Raw genomic sequence first — 17,667 nt, 5'->3', positions numbered from 1 at the left:
TTGCTGCACTTTATGGTAAAACTTAAAACACGTTTAGTGCCACCTTGATTAAAAAAAACGACTATATTTTGTTCATTCATGGATTCACTCATATACCAAAATCTGTTTTAACTGAAAATAAATTGCTTCTTAGGTGAAATATTGATATGCGATAAAACATGCGATTAATTTCGATTAATTAATTACAAAGCCTCTAATGATTTTTTTTTTTTTATTAATCGAGTCCCAGCCCTAGAGTAAACGTATCTCTCGCCAAACAGACTACAACAGATTACTATAGACTGGCAGTTTAATGAAGTCGGGAGATCAGTCGGTTGGAAGGTGTGAAAAAAAGTTTCTGAATGCACCTGATAGCCGACACCGACATATGGATACTATGGTGCTAAAATAGCTTATGGCTCAAGCCCACAGAACCGAGAGGTTGCATTAAAGCGCATTGGACATGTTGGCCAAACATAAGTACTGCAGCTTATTACGGCCGGGGCCCGACACATGAACGAGCAAAAACGGTTTCGACCAATGGGCTCGACTCACGAGCTTGCGCACAGGGTTGCGTGTCACAGAGGCCCCAAATAGGCCCCAAATAGGCCCCGCCCGTCACATTTTCCAACCCGGAAGAAGGGGTGAAAAGTGAGTAGGTGAGCAACTCAATGCTAGTTGATGGGCGGCGTTGGGTTCCGGTGCCCTGTCTATTATTTTTAACTCTATGTTATGGCTTGATGTCTTTTTCAACAACAAGCCTTCGCATCCGACTGTCAAAAGCGACATGATTTATGTCTTCAATTGAAAAGCCAAATTCATCTAAAATAAATTGAATAACGTGAAAAGATGTATGTGCGTTTAAGAAATAGGACACAAATTAATCCAAGATATATATATATATATATATATATATATATATATATATATATATATTTTAAAATGCATACTACAGTATTAATGTGATTATTGCGATTCAAGGAATACATTCATTACAGGTAGACTTTTGAGATATTTTGAGATACGGCAAATTTGATTTTCATGAGCTTTATATGCCGTAATCATCAACATTAAAACCAAAAAGGGCTTAAAATATTTCACTTCATGGGTCATGAATCTGGAATATAATGAAAGTTTCCCTTTGTGAATTATATTACAGAAGAAAATGACCTTTCCACGATAATACAATTTGTTTTAGATGCGCCTTCTCTCCAGAAAGGGCCTCGCCAAGTGTATTTCCTGGTAGAATTCAGAAATAGACATTGTTGAGGACAATTGTCGGGGAGTTAAGCTTACAATTAGGAAAAGATTCACTTTGGGGTTAAAGGTTAGGGGTCAGGTTTATGGGTTAGGGTTTGAGTTATGCCTAATTTATAGTTACTTGCACACCGGTGTCTCACACGTAAAATAGCAGATCTACAATGCAACGTGTTGTGAGCTTGTAGAGCAGTTATGTTTTGGTTTCAGGGTTAGGGTTAAAAATGGCACGCAAAATAATATTAAAAATGGATTGGTAAAATCCTAAAATGTTGATGTCCTCTCAAACATAGCAATACAAACTAATATATCAGTGTGTGTCTGAGAGAGAGCGAGAGCGAGAGCGAGAGCGAGAGCGAGAGCGAGAAAGAGAAAGAGAAAGAGAGAGAGAGCGAGAGCGAGAGCGAGAGCGAGAGCGAGAGAGAGAGAGAGAGAGAGAGAGAGAGAGAGAGCGAGAGCGAGAGCGAGAGCGAGAGCGAGAGCGAGAAAGAGAAAGAGAAAGAGAGAGAGAGAGAGAGAGAGAGAGAGAGAGAGAGAGAGAGAGAGAAGTGGAGGTAGACTCAGTATAAAAGCAGGGATTTCAGAGTGCAGACGGAGGAGTAATGACACAGACATTTAATCCTGTTAATCCTGTATTCTCCAACAAAGCGTTCAGTTCGACACAAAGCTCTGGAGATGTGCAGCAAACCTGTCTCCTCCCTTAAGGTCACGCATCCGTTTAGCACACCTTGTTACTTGACGCAGCAATAAAAAAAAAAACAGCGTTGCCATGTCTGCTTATTAGAAACAACTATGGGCGTGTTTTTTTCTGTAAAGTTGCTTGTAAATCATTGGTGGTTGCGGTAGTAGCTCACAACACGTCGCATTGCGGCTCGTTGCGAGCTTGTAGAGCTTGTAGAGCTTGTAGAGCTTGTAGAGCTTGCAGAGCTTGCAGAGCTTGTAGAGCTTGTAGAGCTTATAGATAGCCGATCAAATATCCGATGCATAGAGGTTTGAAGTGCTCATGTAGCCTACAGTCGCTTCCAGTGTTGATTTCGTCAACTAAAACTCTGTCGACTACCTTTTTTCAATTACGAAAACGAAATGAAAACAAAATAAAAACTAAGCTATGATGACTAAAACTATGACTAAATAAACTGACAATTTCGTCAACAAATAAAAACTATAGTAAAATGTTAGGGAGGGACTAGTGGAGAAGAGATCCAGTAGAACTAAGACAAGTCATCATGGGTGTGCGCAGGTGTCACAAACCGAAAATAGCCGATCTACAAGCTCACAACAAGTCGCAGCGAGCTTGTATATCGGCTATTTTCGGCATGCAGCTAAGTGAAAATCATTTCGTTGCCATCACCCAAAATTACATTTTAGTCGACTCAATCATCTGTAGATTTAGTCAACTACAACTAGACTAAAAGTAAAGCATTTCAGGCAACTAAAATGTGACTAAAACTAAACAGAAATGTATTCAAAAGACTAAAGACTAAAACTAGATAAAAATGTGCTTTCAAAATCAACACTGCATGGTCGCTTCTTTTGGGCTTGTTTTCCTAGACCTGGTTGCTTGTTTCTCTCGCAAAATCTGCCAACACAGATCAAAAACCAATACAGCGCACCCGCTCCCACCACCGGACGGTGCAGTGTGATTGGCTGCCCTCGTAGCTCAACGCCCACCCAGAGGATGAGGAGGAGAGGCTTGGTGGGGAATTAAGAGCCAGATGTCACCCTGTGACTGTGGTGACGTCAACCTGTGGAGTTCATGCCAGGTGGACTGGGATCAACATGCAGTAGTTTCTGGAGTGGATGTGTGCTCTCCCCGTTTATCACAGTTTATTGAACTGTTTTGTAATTGTACATTCAGAAGAGAGCTAAAAATGTAATGAATAGAAACCATTACAAATATTGTGATTCAGCTGTGATTCAAGCCAATACTGGAGATGCAATTATTTCAGCATAAAATGCTGCATTTCAGGAGAGTTTGGAAAAGGCAATTCCCTTGAATGCTGTGTTCAGGTATGGCATGGAAAGGGGGCCTTTTCATTTCTTTCATAGTAGTAAGTGCTACATTCATGGTCTGGAGAGGGCACTTTTACAGACAGGAAACAAAAGGGCAGGGGCTCAAGCCCCCTTTGATGTCTATGTGTGCACGTGCATGTCTCCACCACAGACTAACAGGGTACAGCTATACGTGGCTTAGTGTCATCATGACTTCACTGCTCCACAACAAGACTGCGATCAACTAGTTTTGTGGTTTTCTGATCCGGTCTAGAGTGGAATTCGCTGCTGTCGGGCAGAAACCTCTTATCTCCATATTTAAACTTTTGGTGTTTTTTCGTAAAATAACGGCCTACTTGATCACACTAGAGTGTCACACAAAAGCATCAAAAAAAATTTGTATATAATTTGTATTTTTCCATGCTTCCCCCCCCCCTTTTTTTTTGTACATAGTGGTATTTTTTCTGTATTATCTGTATTTTCATGTTGATTTTTGAACTGTTTGGTTGCTACTATATATGTCTATGAAATTAATTCAAGGACCCCAACGGAAACAAGTCTGCAAGGACTTTTTTGGCCGGACCTTTTAGACAAAAGCATTATAAATGTAACTGTGTTGTTTTACATTCTTTTGCCTAATACAAATTTCAATCAATCAATCAATCAAAAGTAGCAGATCTACAAGCTCAAAACGTGGCGCGAAGCGACGGGTTTTGAGCTTGTGGATCTGCAACTTTTGCTGTTTGTTCTTCCTTAAAAGTAGCAGTTTTAACAGTTTTAAAAGTAACAGTTTTGGACTCAGGTTTCCACCTGACAGAGACGATATGGATATACTGTAGCCTGTGCATCCTCCAAAATGATTCCCCTTGGCCTCCAGTAATTTCATGAATCCAACAAATTTCTTCAAGTACTTCTTGGAATACTTTTTCCATGTTGTCCGTGTTTTGTTCTAACTCATAGTGACTGGCGTAGTGACTAACAGTGGTGTAAAGTAACTAAGTACATTTACTCAAGTACTGTACTTAAGTCAAATTGTTTGGTATTTATACTTTACTGGAGTATTTCCAATTTTCAGTACTTTTACTACTAACACTTTAGTAACTAGTTACTTTGTAGATTTAGATAATTATTACAAAACCCACATTAACAACTTCAGCCCTATATATATTTCGGCCATTTGAAAATAGCCGATCTACAAGCTCACAATGCGTCGTGATGCAACGCATTGTGAGCTTGTAGATCGGCTATTTTCAAAAGATTTTTATACGTTTGAAAACATTCTGCATAAGGAGTACTCTTATTTTTGGTGCTTGTAAGTACATTTTGATGCCAATACTTTTGTACTTTTACTCAAGTACATTTTGAATTCCGGAATTTTACTTGTAACAGAGTATGTCTATATCGCAGTATTGCAATATAGACGACACATCCAGCTTTGACCAGATCACACTGGTCAGTTTGGAACGACAACCAGCTGGACAGCCCGGTGACGTAAGGTTATACATGCCAGGCGTCAGTCGTCCTCACACAGCTGGTGGTAAAAAAAAAACAAGGGCACCGGGCCTCAGGCTTTTTATTCCTGGCAGACATTCTGTTTTGTTCCACCAAGAGTCCTTCTTCTTCGTGTGGAGGCTGTCACTGTGTGACACTTATCTGTCCTTGATTCATCTGTCCTGACATAATGAAGCCCACTGAATAGTCCACTGAATAGACCACTGAATACACCACTAAATATACCACTGAATAGACCACTGAATAGACCACTGAATAGACCACTGAATAGACCACTAAATAAACCACTGAATAGACCACTGAATAGACCACTGAATAGACCACTGAATAGACCACTGAATAGACCACTGAATAGTCCACTGAATAGACCTCCCGACCCTTATCTTCCCACCTCTCCACGTCGCCTCTCTACACTGTACGAACGAACAGTCTCGGGTGAAAACATGGATAATATTAATAACTGGTCGTTAAACACAATTGACAAAATTTTCTCAACACGGCAATCTGGACCGGAGGACCAAAGCTGCCCCGATGGGACTTATTCAGCCGGATACATGGGGGACTCCGACTACAAGTGGAGAGTTCTGTGTTTGGAAATTCTCTCGGTGGAGGACATAGAAGATGTCTTTATTTTCGTTCTTATGATAACAGGTTTCTTGCTGATTGGAGCGGGCATTTCACTTGTGTATCGGAAAATTGGCAAGACAGCTGCCCTGGACGGAGCGGAGTTGGGCAGAGCGCTGACTACTCAGACAGGTGTGACCACTGAACTGAAACCCGACACGAATAACATCAGCGAGAAGGTCCTCAAACTGGACGATAAGTTGGGCACCATCACTGAACTGAAGCACGACATGGATAACATCAACGAGAGAGTCCACGGGCTGGACACCAAGCTGGACACCATCCTGGCACGTGTGGCGGATGAAGCCAGAGGCAACACACTTGAGATCATCACTGAGCGAGTCATCGCTGAGCGAGTCACCGCTCTGCGCGGCGATATGCGATATGACCGCTCTGCGGGGCGATTTGATCGTGATTAGAAACAGGCTGGATGGGCCAGGTTGAAAGTAGACAAATTGTCTGCTTCGGATGATTATTATTAGGATCGACTTGGACTCCCCCCCACCAAAACCTGGACTTTTTCCTCCAGTGACTACAATGTGGAGAAGGCCCCCAAAAGTACCCCCAAACCGCCCCCCCCCCCCCCCCCCCCCCCCCACCCACCCAAGTCCCCCCACCCACCCAAGTCCCCCCACCACCACCCCTCATGGACACCTGGTGTTATGACTTTGGGTCGGAATCCAATCAAGGACGTCTCCCACAGCCTCACAACTGGCTGTGTTATCGCTTACACCAGCGACCGCTCTGACATCAGCGAAAGAGATTACTAGACTGGGTGAAACACCAAGGTCAAATCCCAGGCCTCCATACACACACACACACACACACATGGTAACATAACCCGCACACACACGCCTTCGCGTCCCTGCTCCTCTCCCCCCCCCCCCCCCCCCTACACTGAATAGACCGCTGAATAGACCACTGAATAGACCGCTGAATAGACCACTGAATAGACCACTGAATAGACCACTGAATAGACCACTGAATAGACCACTGAATAGACCACTGAATAGACCACTAAATAAACCACTGAATAGACCGCTGAATAGACCACTGAATAGACCGCTGAATAGACCACTGAATAGACCGCTGAATAGACCACTGAATAAACCACTGAATAGACCACTGAATAGACCACTGAATAGACCACTGAATAGACCACTGAATAGACCACTGAATAAACCACTGAATAGACCACTGAATAGACCACTGAATAGACCACTGAATAAACCACTGAATAGACCACTGAATAGACCACTGAATTGACCACTGAATAGACCACTGAATAAACCACTGAATAGACCACTGAATAGACCACTGAATAGACCACTGAATAGACCACTGAATAGACCACTGAATAGACCACTGAATAGACCACTGAATAGACCACTAAATAAACCACTGAATAGACCACTGAATAGACCACTGAATAGACCACTGAATACACCACTGAATAGACCACTGAATAGACCACTGAATAGACCACTGAATAGACCACTGAATACACCACTGAATAGACCACTGAATAGACCACTGAATAGACCACTGAATACACCACTGAATAGACCACTGAATAGACCACTGAATAGACCACTGAATAGACCACTGAATAGACCACTAAATAAACCACTGAATAGACCACTGAATAGACCACTGAATAGACCACTGAATAGACCACTGAATAGACCACTGAATAGACCACTAAATAAACCACTGAATAGACCACTGAATAGACCACTAGATAAACCACTGAATAGACCACCGAATACACCACCGAATAGACCACTAATTAAACCACTGAATAGTCCATTGAATTGTCCACTGAATAAACCACTGAATAGACCACTGAATAGACCACTGAATAAACCACTAAATAAACCACTGAATAGACCACTGAATAGACCACTGAATAGACCACTAAATAAACCACTGAATAGACCATTGAATAGACCACTGAATAGACCACTGAATAGACCACTGAATAGACCACTAAATAAACCACTGAATAGACCACTGAATAGACCACTGAATAGACCACTGAATAGACCACTGAATAGACCACTGAATAGACCACTGAATAGACCACTGAATAGACCACTGAATAGACCACTGAATAGACCACTGAATAGACCACTGAATAAACCACTGAATAGACCACTGAATAGACCACTGAATAGACCACTGAACAGACCACTAAATAAACCACTGAATAGACCACTGAATAGACCACTGAATAGACCACTGAATAGACCACTGAATAGACCACTGAATAGACCACTGAATAGTCCAAGGTGCACATGCCTAGACACAGTCATTCCTCTCAGAGATGGTTTAAATTAAACCCATCGGTTTCATTTATAGTTAAAGCAGCACTAAGTAACATTTATTTTATGAATAAAGTGAAATTTCGTCCAATATGTACGGTAGAGTATGTTAATACAATATAACTTATACAATCTGTATGGTAGAGTATGTTAATACAATAGTTTATATAATTGGGGTGGTTGTATTTTGTCTCCCTGTTCTTCTATTGAGACATTTAGATGGTGTCAAAGGTCACGTCTCACTTAGACACAGGATCTGACAGAACTTTGTACCTGTTGGTCAAGATTCAATTTATCCCCTGAGCAAGCAGGCAGGCTCTTTTAGCTCAATGGTAATAATTTCAGCACTTGCGCATGGAAACCAGGTTCAAATCCAGGTAGAAGAGGAAAGCTACATAGCATAAATACAAAATAAAAGTTATTTCTCCACCACTGTTTTCCACCAGTGTACACATGAACCCAGTGGACCCTGTGGGTTAAATTAACAGTGAGGATTTGACAGTGTAATGTGCCTCTCTAGGATTATTTGGCCCAGACTAAAGCAAAGCAAGCATTTTAAAGGTCTGGACTTCTTATTCTACCAAAGTTCTTCTGATTGTGCGGCTTCATGTTGTATTCAGACGGTGCTGCTTTGAATAATGAGAGAGATCCTCCTACCCTCCCCAGGGGAAGGAAAAAACTATCCTATCAGAACCATTGATCCTCTAATAATCGCTATGGTAAGAAGCACAGAATACGATCAATGGATATGTGATTAGAAAGAAAAAAAGGGGGAAGATACGTCATGAAAATGACTATCTCTGTCACGACTGCAGCAATATATCCTTGACTCCATTGATGTATGAATGCTTTCAATCAACATGAATGGGAGAGAGAGAGAGAGAGAGAGAGAGAGAGAGAGAGAGAGAGAGAGAGAGAGAGAGAGAGAGAGAGAGAGAGAGAGAGACAGCAGTACATACAGTTTGTACATAGTTCTATATTCCATATAGTGTTGTCAATACCAACAGGGTATTGTATATTGAAGCTATACTACACAGAAAGGGATTAGGAATTATCTATAAGAAATAGGTGAACTGAATCATGACAGATGAACTGAATCATGACTAATGAACTGATTTATAAGAGATGAACTGAATCATGACAGATGAACTGAACTGAATTATGACAGATGAATTGAATCATGATAGATTATGGGTGGATAGATGGGAAGAAAGAGATATGGGTGGAATGAGATAGATAGATAGATAGATAGATAGATAGATAGATAGATAGATAGATAGATAGATAGATAGATAGATAGATAGATAGATAGATAGATAGATAGATAGATAGATAGATAGATAGATAGATAGATGGATGTATGTCCTGGCTAGTGTTGTGACACAGGAGAAAACATAAATCCATAACTTCGATGCCAGAGATCTTCATCCTCTCACTATAGATGACCTCAATATCAGCTGAATATGCAATACTGTGTTATTACTGTGGCTGCTGAAGGTGAGGGCTTATGGGACTGACAATATGTTCATAAATCTATGTACAATATATAGGCCAGTACTTCTCAGAGTATATTGAAGCTATACTATGCAGAGAGGGATTAATTAGATTAATTGTACAATGATTGCAATGGTGTTTAGTTAGAATATGAAGTACTTATTTATTGTATTTGTCTTTCTAAAGAGGTATGGATGGATGGATGGGAAGAGAGAGAGAGAGAGAGAGAGAGAGAGAGAGAGAGAGAGAGAGAGAGAGAGAGAGAGAGAGAGAGAGATGGATAGATGGATGGGTGTATGTCCTGGCTAGTGTTGTGACACAGGAGAAAACATAAATCCATAAGTTCGATGCCAGAGATCTTTATCCTCTCTCTATAGATGACCTCAATATCAGCTGAATATGCAATAATGTGTTTTAATGTGGCTGCTGAAGGTGAGGGCTTATGGGACTGACAATATGTTCATAAATCTATGTACAATATATAGGCTAGTACTTCTCAAAGTTTTTCGTGCCAAGGATCCCCGAATTGATGTATTTGGCCACGCCCCCCCCCCCCCCCGCCCCATCTGAAAAAGTATTGTGCCAGGGACCACTAGAAGAGAAGATTTGTGTTGAAAATTGTGTTTTTTTGTGGTTTACTGTTGAGTGAGAAAACAATGTTGCACATTAAGCTAATCATCATGGGACCCCCAAAATAATTTGGGGACCCCTGGTAACCACTGTCTTAGGGCAGTGGTTCTCAAACGTCTTTGCGTCAAGGACCCCCAAATTGACAAATATTAGCCCACGGAATGAATGTACAAATGGGCCCTTACGGGTCAATTTGGTTCCATAAGTACACTCTCAGAGTTAAAGACACATAAGGGACCATTTGTTTCCTAACTATTAATTTGGCTGGGGACCCCCTGGAACCCCCTCAAGGACCCCTGTGGGTCCCGGACCCGGACCCCACTTTGAGAACCACTGTATAGGGTGTATGAGTGCACTTTAGCTATACTGACGTGTGAGGGGGGGATACAATGCGTGCTTTGTCGTCATCCGCTATGAATAATCACGTGCACGTGACTGACTCACAAGTATTTCAATTAATCCCGCCGCGACTCGCGTGCTGACACTTTTGACACCAATTTTTGTTGCTCATTAGTTATGCGTGGCTTTGGCGCGCTGGCACTGCCAGGCTTTGATTATTGGATGATAAATAGTGTGATTTTGACGCGCTTATTAGCAGAGGCTTTGATCTCCTATTCTCCCGTGAGCAGCCCTGTAGGGAAGCATATCATCTGTGTTTTATAATCATTTTATGCATGGATGGTGCCAGTGGTGGGAAAAAAGTACTCAAATGTTTTACTTAAGTAAAAGTATCAATACTGTAAAAGTGAGCTTGTAGATTGGCTATTTCAAATGGCCGAAATGTATTATTGTAATGTATCCATCCATCCATCCATCTTCAACCGCTTATCCGGAGTCGGGTCGCGGGGGCAACAGTTCCAGCAGAGAGCTCCAGACCTTCCTCTCCTGAGCAACATTAGCAACTTCCTCCTGGGGGATCCCGAGGCGTTCCCAGGCCAGTGTGGAGATGTAATCCGCCCATCTGGTCCTTGGTCTGCCCCGGGGTCTCCTCCCAGTGGGACGTGCAGCGAGGACCTCCCTAGGGAGACGCTCGGGAGGCATCCGTACTAGATGCCCGAACCACCTAAGCTGGCTCCTTTCCAAGCGAAGGAGCAGCGACTCTACTCCGAGTCTCTCCCGGGTGACCGAACTTCTCACCCTATCTCTAAGGGAGATGCCAGCCACCCGTCTGAGAAAACTCATTTCGGCCGCTTGTACCCGCGACCTTATTCTTTCGGTCATGACCCACACTTCATGACCATAGGTGAGAGTAGGAACGAAGATTGCTCGGAAGACCGAGAGCTTTGCCTTCTGGCTCAGCTCTCTTTTCGTCACCACAGTGCGGTACAGCGACTGCAATACCGCTCCTGCTGCTCCGATTCTCCGGCTGATCTCCTGCTCCGTCCTCCCCTCACTCGTGAACAAGACCCCGAGATACTTAAACTCCTTCACCTGGGGCAAAGCCTCATTCCCTACCCGGACTGCACAATCCACCGGTTTCCTGCTGAGAACCATGGCCTCAGATTTGGAGATGCTGATTTTCATCCCAGCCGACGCACACTCGACTGCGAACCGATCCAGTGAGAGCTGAAGGTCCCGGACCGATGGTGCCATCAGGACCACATCATCCGCAAAAAGCAGTGACGCAACCCTTAGCTCACCGAACCGTATACCCTCTCCGCCACGACTTCGCCTCGAGATCCTGTCCATGAAAATCACAAACAGGATAGGTGACAAGGCGCAGCCCTGTCTGAGACCAACCCCCACTGGAAAATAATCCGACTTACTGCCGAGCACACGGACACAGCTCTCGCTTTGGGCGTACAGAGATTGGATGGCCCTCAACAAGGTCCCCCTCACCCCATATTCCCGCAGCACCTCCCACAGAAACTCCCGGGGGACCCGGTCATATGCCTTCTCCAAATCCACAAAACACATGTAGACCGGATATGCATACTCCCAGGCCCTCTCCAGGATCCCTGCCAGAGTAAAGAGTTGGTCAGTTGTTCCACGACCAGGACGGAAACCACATTGCTCCTCTTGAATCTGAGGTTCGACTATCGGCCGGACCCTCCTTTCCAGTACCTTGGCATAAACTTTCCCAGGGAGGCTGAGTAATGTGATACCTCTGTAATTGGCACACAACCTCTGGTCCCCCTTTTTGAAAAGTGGGACCACCACCCCAGTCTGCCACTCCCTCGGTACTGTCCCAGACTTCCACGCGATGTTGCAAAGACGTATCAACCAAGACAGCCCCTCAACACCCAGAGCCTTCAGCATTTCTGGACGAATCTCATCAACCCCCGGAGCTTTGCCACTGTGGAGTTGTTTAACTACCTCAGTGACTTCCTTCCGGGAGATTGACGCCGATCCCCCATCATCCTCAGGCTCTGCTCCTGTCAGGGAGGGTGGGTCTGATGTCATTGGGTTTAGGAGTTCCTCAAAGTGTTCCTTCCACCTCCCTACGACTTCCTCACTTGAAGTCAGCAGAGCCCCATCCTTGCTGTATACAGCTTGGATGGTTCCCCGCTTTCCCCTCCTGAGGTGCCGTATGGTCGTCCAGAACAACTTTGGTGCCGCCCGAAAGTCCTTCTCCATGGATTCCCCGAACTCCTCCCACACCCGCTGCTTAGCCTCCGTCACAGCTGTGGCTGCCGCCCTTCGGGCCTGTCGGTACCTTGCAACTGCCTCTGGAGTCCCCTGGGATATCATACCCCGATAGGCCTCCTTCTTCAGTCGGACGGCTTCCCTGACCACCGCTGTCCACCAGGGTGTTCGAGGGTTACCGCCCCTTGAGGCACCTAAGACCTTCTGACCACAGCTCACAGCCGCAGCTTTAGCAATAGAGGCTTTGAACATTGCCCATTCCTGTTCAATGCCCCCAACCTCCACAGGGATGCCAGAGAAGTCCCGCCGGAGGTGGGAGTTAAATTCCTTCCGAACAGAGGTCTCCTCCAAACGTTCCCAGTTCACCCGCACTACACGCTTGGGTTTGCCAGGTCTGTCCAGAGGCTTCCCCTGCCATCTGAACCAACTCACCACCAGATGGTGATCAGTTGACAGTTCCGCCCCTCTCTTCACCCGAGTGTCCAGAACATGCGGCCTCAGATCAGCTGATACGATTACAAAATCGATCATTGATCTTTGGCCTAGGGTACTCTGGTACCAAGTACACTTATGAGCATCCTTATGTTTGAACATGGTGTTTGTTATTGTCAGTCCATGACTAGCACAGAAATCCAATAACAAGCCACCACTCAGGTTCAGATCAGGGAGACCGTTCCTCCCAATCACGCCAGTCCAAGTATCCCCGTCATTGCCCACGTGTGCGTTGAAGTCCCCCAGCAAGACTATGGAATCCCCCACCGGAGCCCCATGCAGGACCCCATGCAGGGTATCCAAAAAGGCCGAATACTCTGAACTCTTGTTTGGCGCGTACGCACAGACAACAGTCAGAGTTTTCCCCCCATGAACCCTTAGGCGCAGGGAGGCGACTCTCTTGTCCACCGGGGTGAACCCCAACGTGATGGCACTCAACCGGGGGCTTGTGAGTATCCCCACACCCGCCTGAGACCTCACACCCTGAGCAACTCCAGAATAAAACAAGGTCCACCCCTTGTCCAGGAGTTTGGTTCCAGAGTCCTTGCTATGTGTGGAGGCAAGCCCCACCAGGTCTAACCGGTAGCGCTCTGCCTCCCGCACCAACTCAGGCTCCTTCCCCACCAGCGTAGTTACGTTCCACGTCCCAAAAGTCAGCCTCTGCTGCCCCTGATTGGTCCGTCTGGAACCTCTGCTGTCACTGCCACCCATCTGACAGTGCACCCGACCCCACTGGTTCCGATCGCGGGTGGTGGGCCCACGTGGCGGCGAAGATCTGCCCACGTTCCTTCTTCGGGCTGTGCCCGGCCGGGCTCCGTGGTTAGCCCGGCCACCAGGCGCTCGCTGACGAGCCCTTCCTCCGGGCCTGGCTCCAGAGGAGGGCCCCGGGCTTCCTCCGGGCCGGGTCGCATCACTTCGTCTTGAATTGTCCATGAAGTGTTTGGTGAACCATTCTTAGTCTGGCCCCTCCCCCGAGACCACTTTGCCATGGGAGACCCTACCAGGAGCACTAGGCTCCCGACAACACAGCTCCCAGGTTCATTGGGGCACACAAACCTCTCCACCACGGTAAGGTGATGATTCATTGGAGAGGCTATTGTAATGTATATATTATCAAATTATTGTAGTGGAGTAGCCTATAATATTTGCAGGTGTAGTGGAGTAAAAGTAAACGTACTGAAAATTGGAAATACCACAGTAAAGTAATAATACCTCAAAATTGTACTTAAGTGCAGTAGTACTTGAGTACATGTACTTAGTTACTTTACACCACTGGGACTGTATTGTATATCATTTTATGCATGGCTGATGGTGCTCTCTGGCTCTGCCGTTGAAACAACATGTACAACATCGCTAAGACGGTTTGATATAAAAGAGAAATATTAACCTGCTTGTTTAGACCTGCTTGCCAACATAAAAAATGCATTGATTCTTTGAAACTAGCAGATCTACAAGCTCACAACACAACACCATGCGACACATTGTGAGCTTGTAGATCTGCCATTTCCATTTTTTTTAAACCATTGCCTATTCCTTATTAATCGATTATTTTATTAATTATTGAATGTTTTAATAATCCATTACTTTGAAAAAACAGTGATATATACTATAATATAATAACGGCAATATATAAATCATAGTTGTTTATTAGGCCTATCTATACTGCATGCTAATAACAACATACTTTTGGTGGCATTGAGTATAACTTTTTTCCGTTTCATAGCTATTGGTAAACATTTGATCTCTGAGTCCCTGTATATCACAGGGGGGAGGGAGAGAGAGAGAGAGAGAGAGAGAGAGAGAGAGAGAGAGAGATGAGAGAGAGAGAGAGAGAGAGAGAGAGAGACGCTGTCCATTCCCCATGGTGCTGAAATGCTTTGGCTACTTAAAGGTAGGGTAAGTGATATTTTTTGGTTAAACAAAAAGTATTTTGTTAAAGGTTAAAATACTATATTCTGATAGTAATCATTGCTATAGAGTGTTTGTTCAGTAACAGATGTCTCCCTGTCTCTCCAGCTCTTTAATAAACAGAAAATACATTTTTCGGTAGGTGTCAAAATCTCAGCCAATCAGGAGAAAAGTACCCATTTTTAAGCTTAATTTGTATAGTGTTCCAGTTAAAATTTTGTCTGCTCATTTCTTTAGTGTCATCACTTCCAATTTCACTTGTTTAATCTATATCCTGATTGAGTTCTCTGTCTGGTTGGATAAAATTGGAAATGAAACTAAAAAAAAAAAAAAAAAACTACAAAATACATTTTCTGTTTTATAAAGAGCTGGAGAGACATGGAGACTCTTTATATGGACAGGACACTCTATAGTAACGAGCTCTATCAGAACATAGACCCATTTTGCAATTATTTGAATAATTGCAAATCACTTACCCTACCTTTAAGTAAAGGTATCAATACTGCCTAGAACACAACACTGGCAACAAGTAAATCGGTGCCTGTGCTCTTTACAATAGTGGTTCTACAGTGGGGTCCGGGGTACCCTGGGGGTCCTTGAAGCGGTCCCAAGGGGTCCCCATCAAATTGAGGAACAGTTAAAAACACTTATAAGCACTATTTTACGGGCTATTTGAATTAACCGATCTACAATTAGCTTGCAGAGCAGTTATTTTACAACTGTGTTGACAAATCGTGAAACATGTGTTAATATAGCATGACAATCGTTTTAACCCCTTCAATCATTGGCTATTCAAAAGAAGAATAGCAGATCTACAAGCTCACAGCACGTCACTTCGTGCAAGAGCTTGTACATCTGCATTTTTATTTTTATATTTTTGAAAAATCTTGAAAGTATTTTGAAAAAAATAAATTTGAATTTGTTTTAATACAAATCTGGGGGGGGGGGGGGGGGGTCCTCGACTTGAAAATGTTTAAGAAACACTGCTTTAAAAGAAATACCCCCTAAATCCTGAGAGAGAGAGATGAAGCAGGGACCCCCCCTATAACACTGCATACAATATACATTGTATTGCAGATTACTTCATTAAGTATCATCAGTGTAAATTAATGTTTATTGTTAATTTCAGACATTTAACATCTTAAACCTTCAATAATTTCCCCCTTTACCCCATCACCTCTATGCCGAAAATAGCAGATCTACAAGCTCACAACGCCTTGCAACATGAGGCGTTGTTGAGCGTGTATAGATCTGCTATTTTTGGCTAAAGCATGTCTTCAGAATAGGAACGCTATAGGGTTCAAGTGGTTAATGCAAAACAATATCACAGAAAGATTTGGTGCCCCCCCCCCTGTAACTCTGTGGACCCCCTATAGGGAGTCACGGACCCCCTGTTGAAGACCCCCTGTATACGTTTGGACTCATGCGGTGCCATATGCGTCATCATCGATCTCACCTCCAAGCTCTCCAGCCGGCCCTTCAGGGTCTGCATGGTCTTCCCCAGCTGGTCCACGGTCTCTCCGGGGTCCCGGGGCAGGTCTCCCATGGTGTTCTTGCCGTACTCCTTCCTCCTGGAGGAGCCCTGACCCCCGCCCCGACCCCTGCTCCCCCCACCACCACCACCACCACCTCCCCCCGTCTCCTCCGCGGCCGCCTCGCAGCGCGCCAGCTTGGAGTTGAGCTCCTTGATGGTCCCCTGTTGGCTGACGATGGTCTCCTTCTGCTGGAGGATGGTCTCTCGGAGCTGGAGCACGGTGTTGCGGAGCTCGTCCTCCACGGGGCCGGTGCTCTGCAGCCGGTTGTTGCCCCCCAGGCCGGCGTCGTAGGACCCGCCGCAGCCCGGCAGCTCCGCGCCGGGCGGGATGGCGTTGCACACGAAGCGGCTCCCCGTGGCGGCTCTGTTGTCCTCCGGCCTGGCGGAGAGGGCGAGCACCGTGCGCTCAGATGCTCCCAGCAGGGAGAAAACCCAGAGGAATAGAGCCAGCATTCTGACTGGGAAAACAATGCACCAAAAGATTCCACTTATTAGGCTATGAAAGGTGGACTTATTTTTAAAGATTTGTCTGTCAGTCTGTCTCGATTTGTAAACTGAAAGAAAAAAAAAACTATAAATACACAAATATCGGCCAAATTAAAACAATTTAGCCTATGACTTTAATCAGGTGGTTGAGGGACATCTTTCTGGACTCGACGCGAGAGGAGTCGCATTTATTTAACAAAGTTGAACAAAAAAAAGTGTCAGAAAAGAAACGTTATAAATCCCGACGTTCAGCCACAACAACGACCCAAAAATCATCATGGGAAATCATCACCGTGTCAGTCAGCTCAACAACACTCCAATAGGTTGGAAACATCAGCAACAACAAAAGTCCGTTATAATAATGATAATAATAATAATAATAATAATAATACACTCCGAATGGGAAAGTCACAACTGCCCGAGTTTGTACGTCTGAACTCCTTTATTGTCAGTTGGGGGAAAAGAAGAAAAAAGAAAGTTCCCAGCGGTTCAACTGTTGTCAAGAAGAGATAATTAAAAACAAACAATACAAATATATATCCTCCGTGTTAAATCCTCTGTGCTGTCAGCGCTGGAAAGACAGCGATGATGCAGGAGCAGATTAATATAGTGGAGTAGAGCGCGCGCTGCGCGCACACATATCATCATCATCATCATCATCATCATCATCACCACCAGTATCTGTCTGTGCGCTCGGGTATTTCCACGTCATCTGCGGGTTGAATGGAATGGTACGACATGCTGTGACTGCTGTTTTCATTCTGTTTGTAATTAAGTGTACAGGATAGCTGGGCAATAAATATATGATGTGAACACGCACGGTCCATCTTTATTATCAGACTTAATTCA

The 17,667-nt window shown here is 44.5% G+C and overlaps 1 protein-coding gene across 1 annotated transcript in view; it reads right to left on the bottom strand.

Annotated features, from left to right (window-relative positions):
* Positions 1-16,785, bottom strand: part of nptx2a (neuronal pentraxin 2a) — a gene marked incomplete at both ends in the record, with an annotated part of 59,680 nt that extends 42,895 nt beyond the window's left edge. Inside the window, one exon of the mRNA XM_080448117.1 lies at positions 16,255-16,785. Within this exon, the coding sequence (XP_080304243.1) occupies positions 16,255-16,785 (531 nt within the window). The remainder of the gene's footprint in view (positions 1-16,254) is intronic.
* Positions 16,786-17,667: the final 882 nt, after the last annotated feature.

This window comes from Gymnoscopelus braueri, assembly GCF_963280865.1.
Source record: "Gymnoscopelus braueri genome assembly, chromosome: 13".
NCBI classification, from domain to species: domain Eukaryota; kingdom Metazoa; phylum Chordata; class Actinopteri; order Myctophiformes; family Myctophidae; genus Gymnoscopelus; species Gymnoscopelus braueri.
Note: the sequence above shows the minus strand (reverse complement) of the source record. Positions and strands in the feature narration are given on the sequence as shown.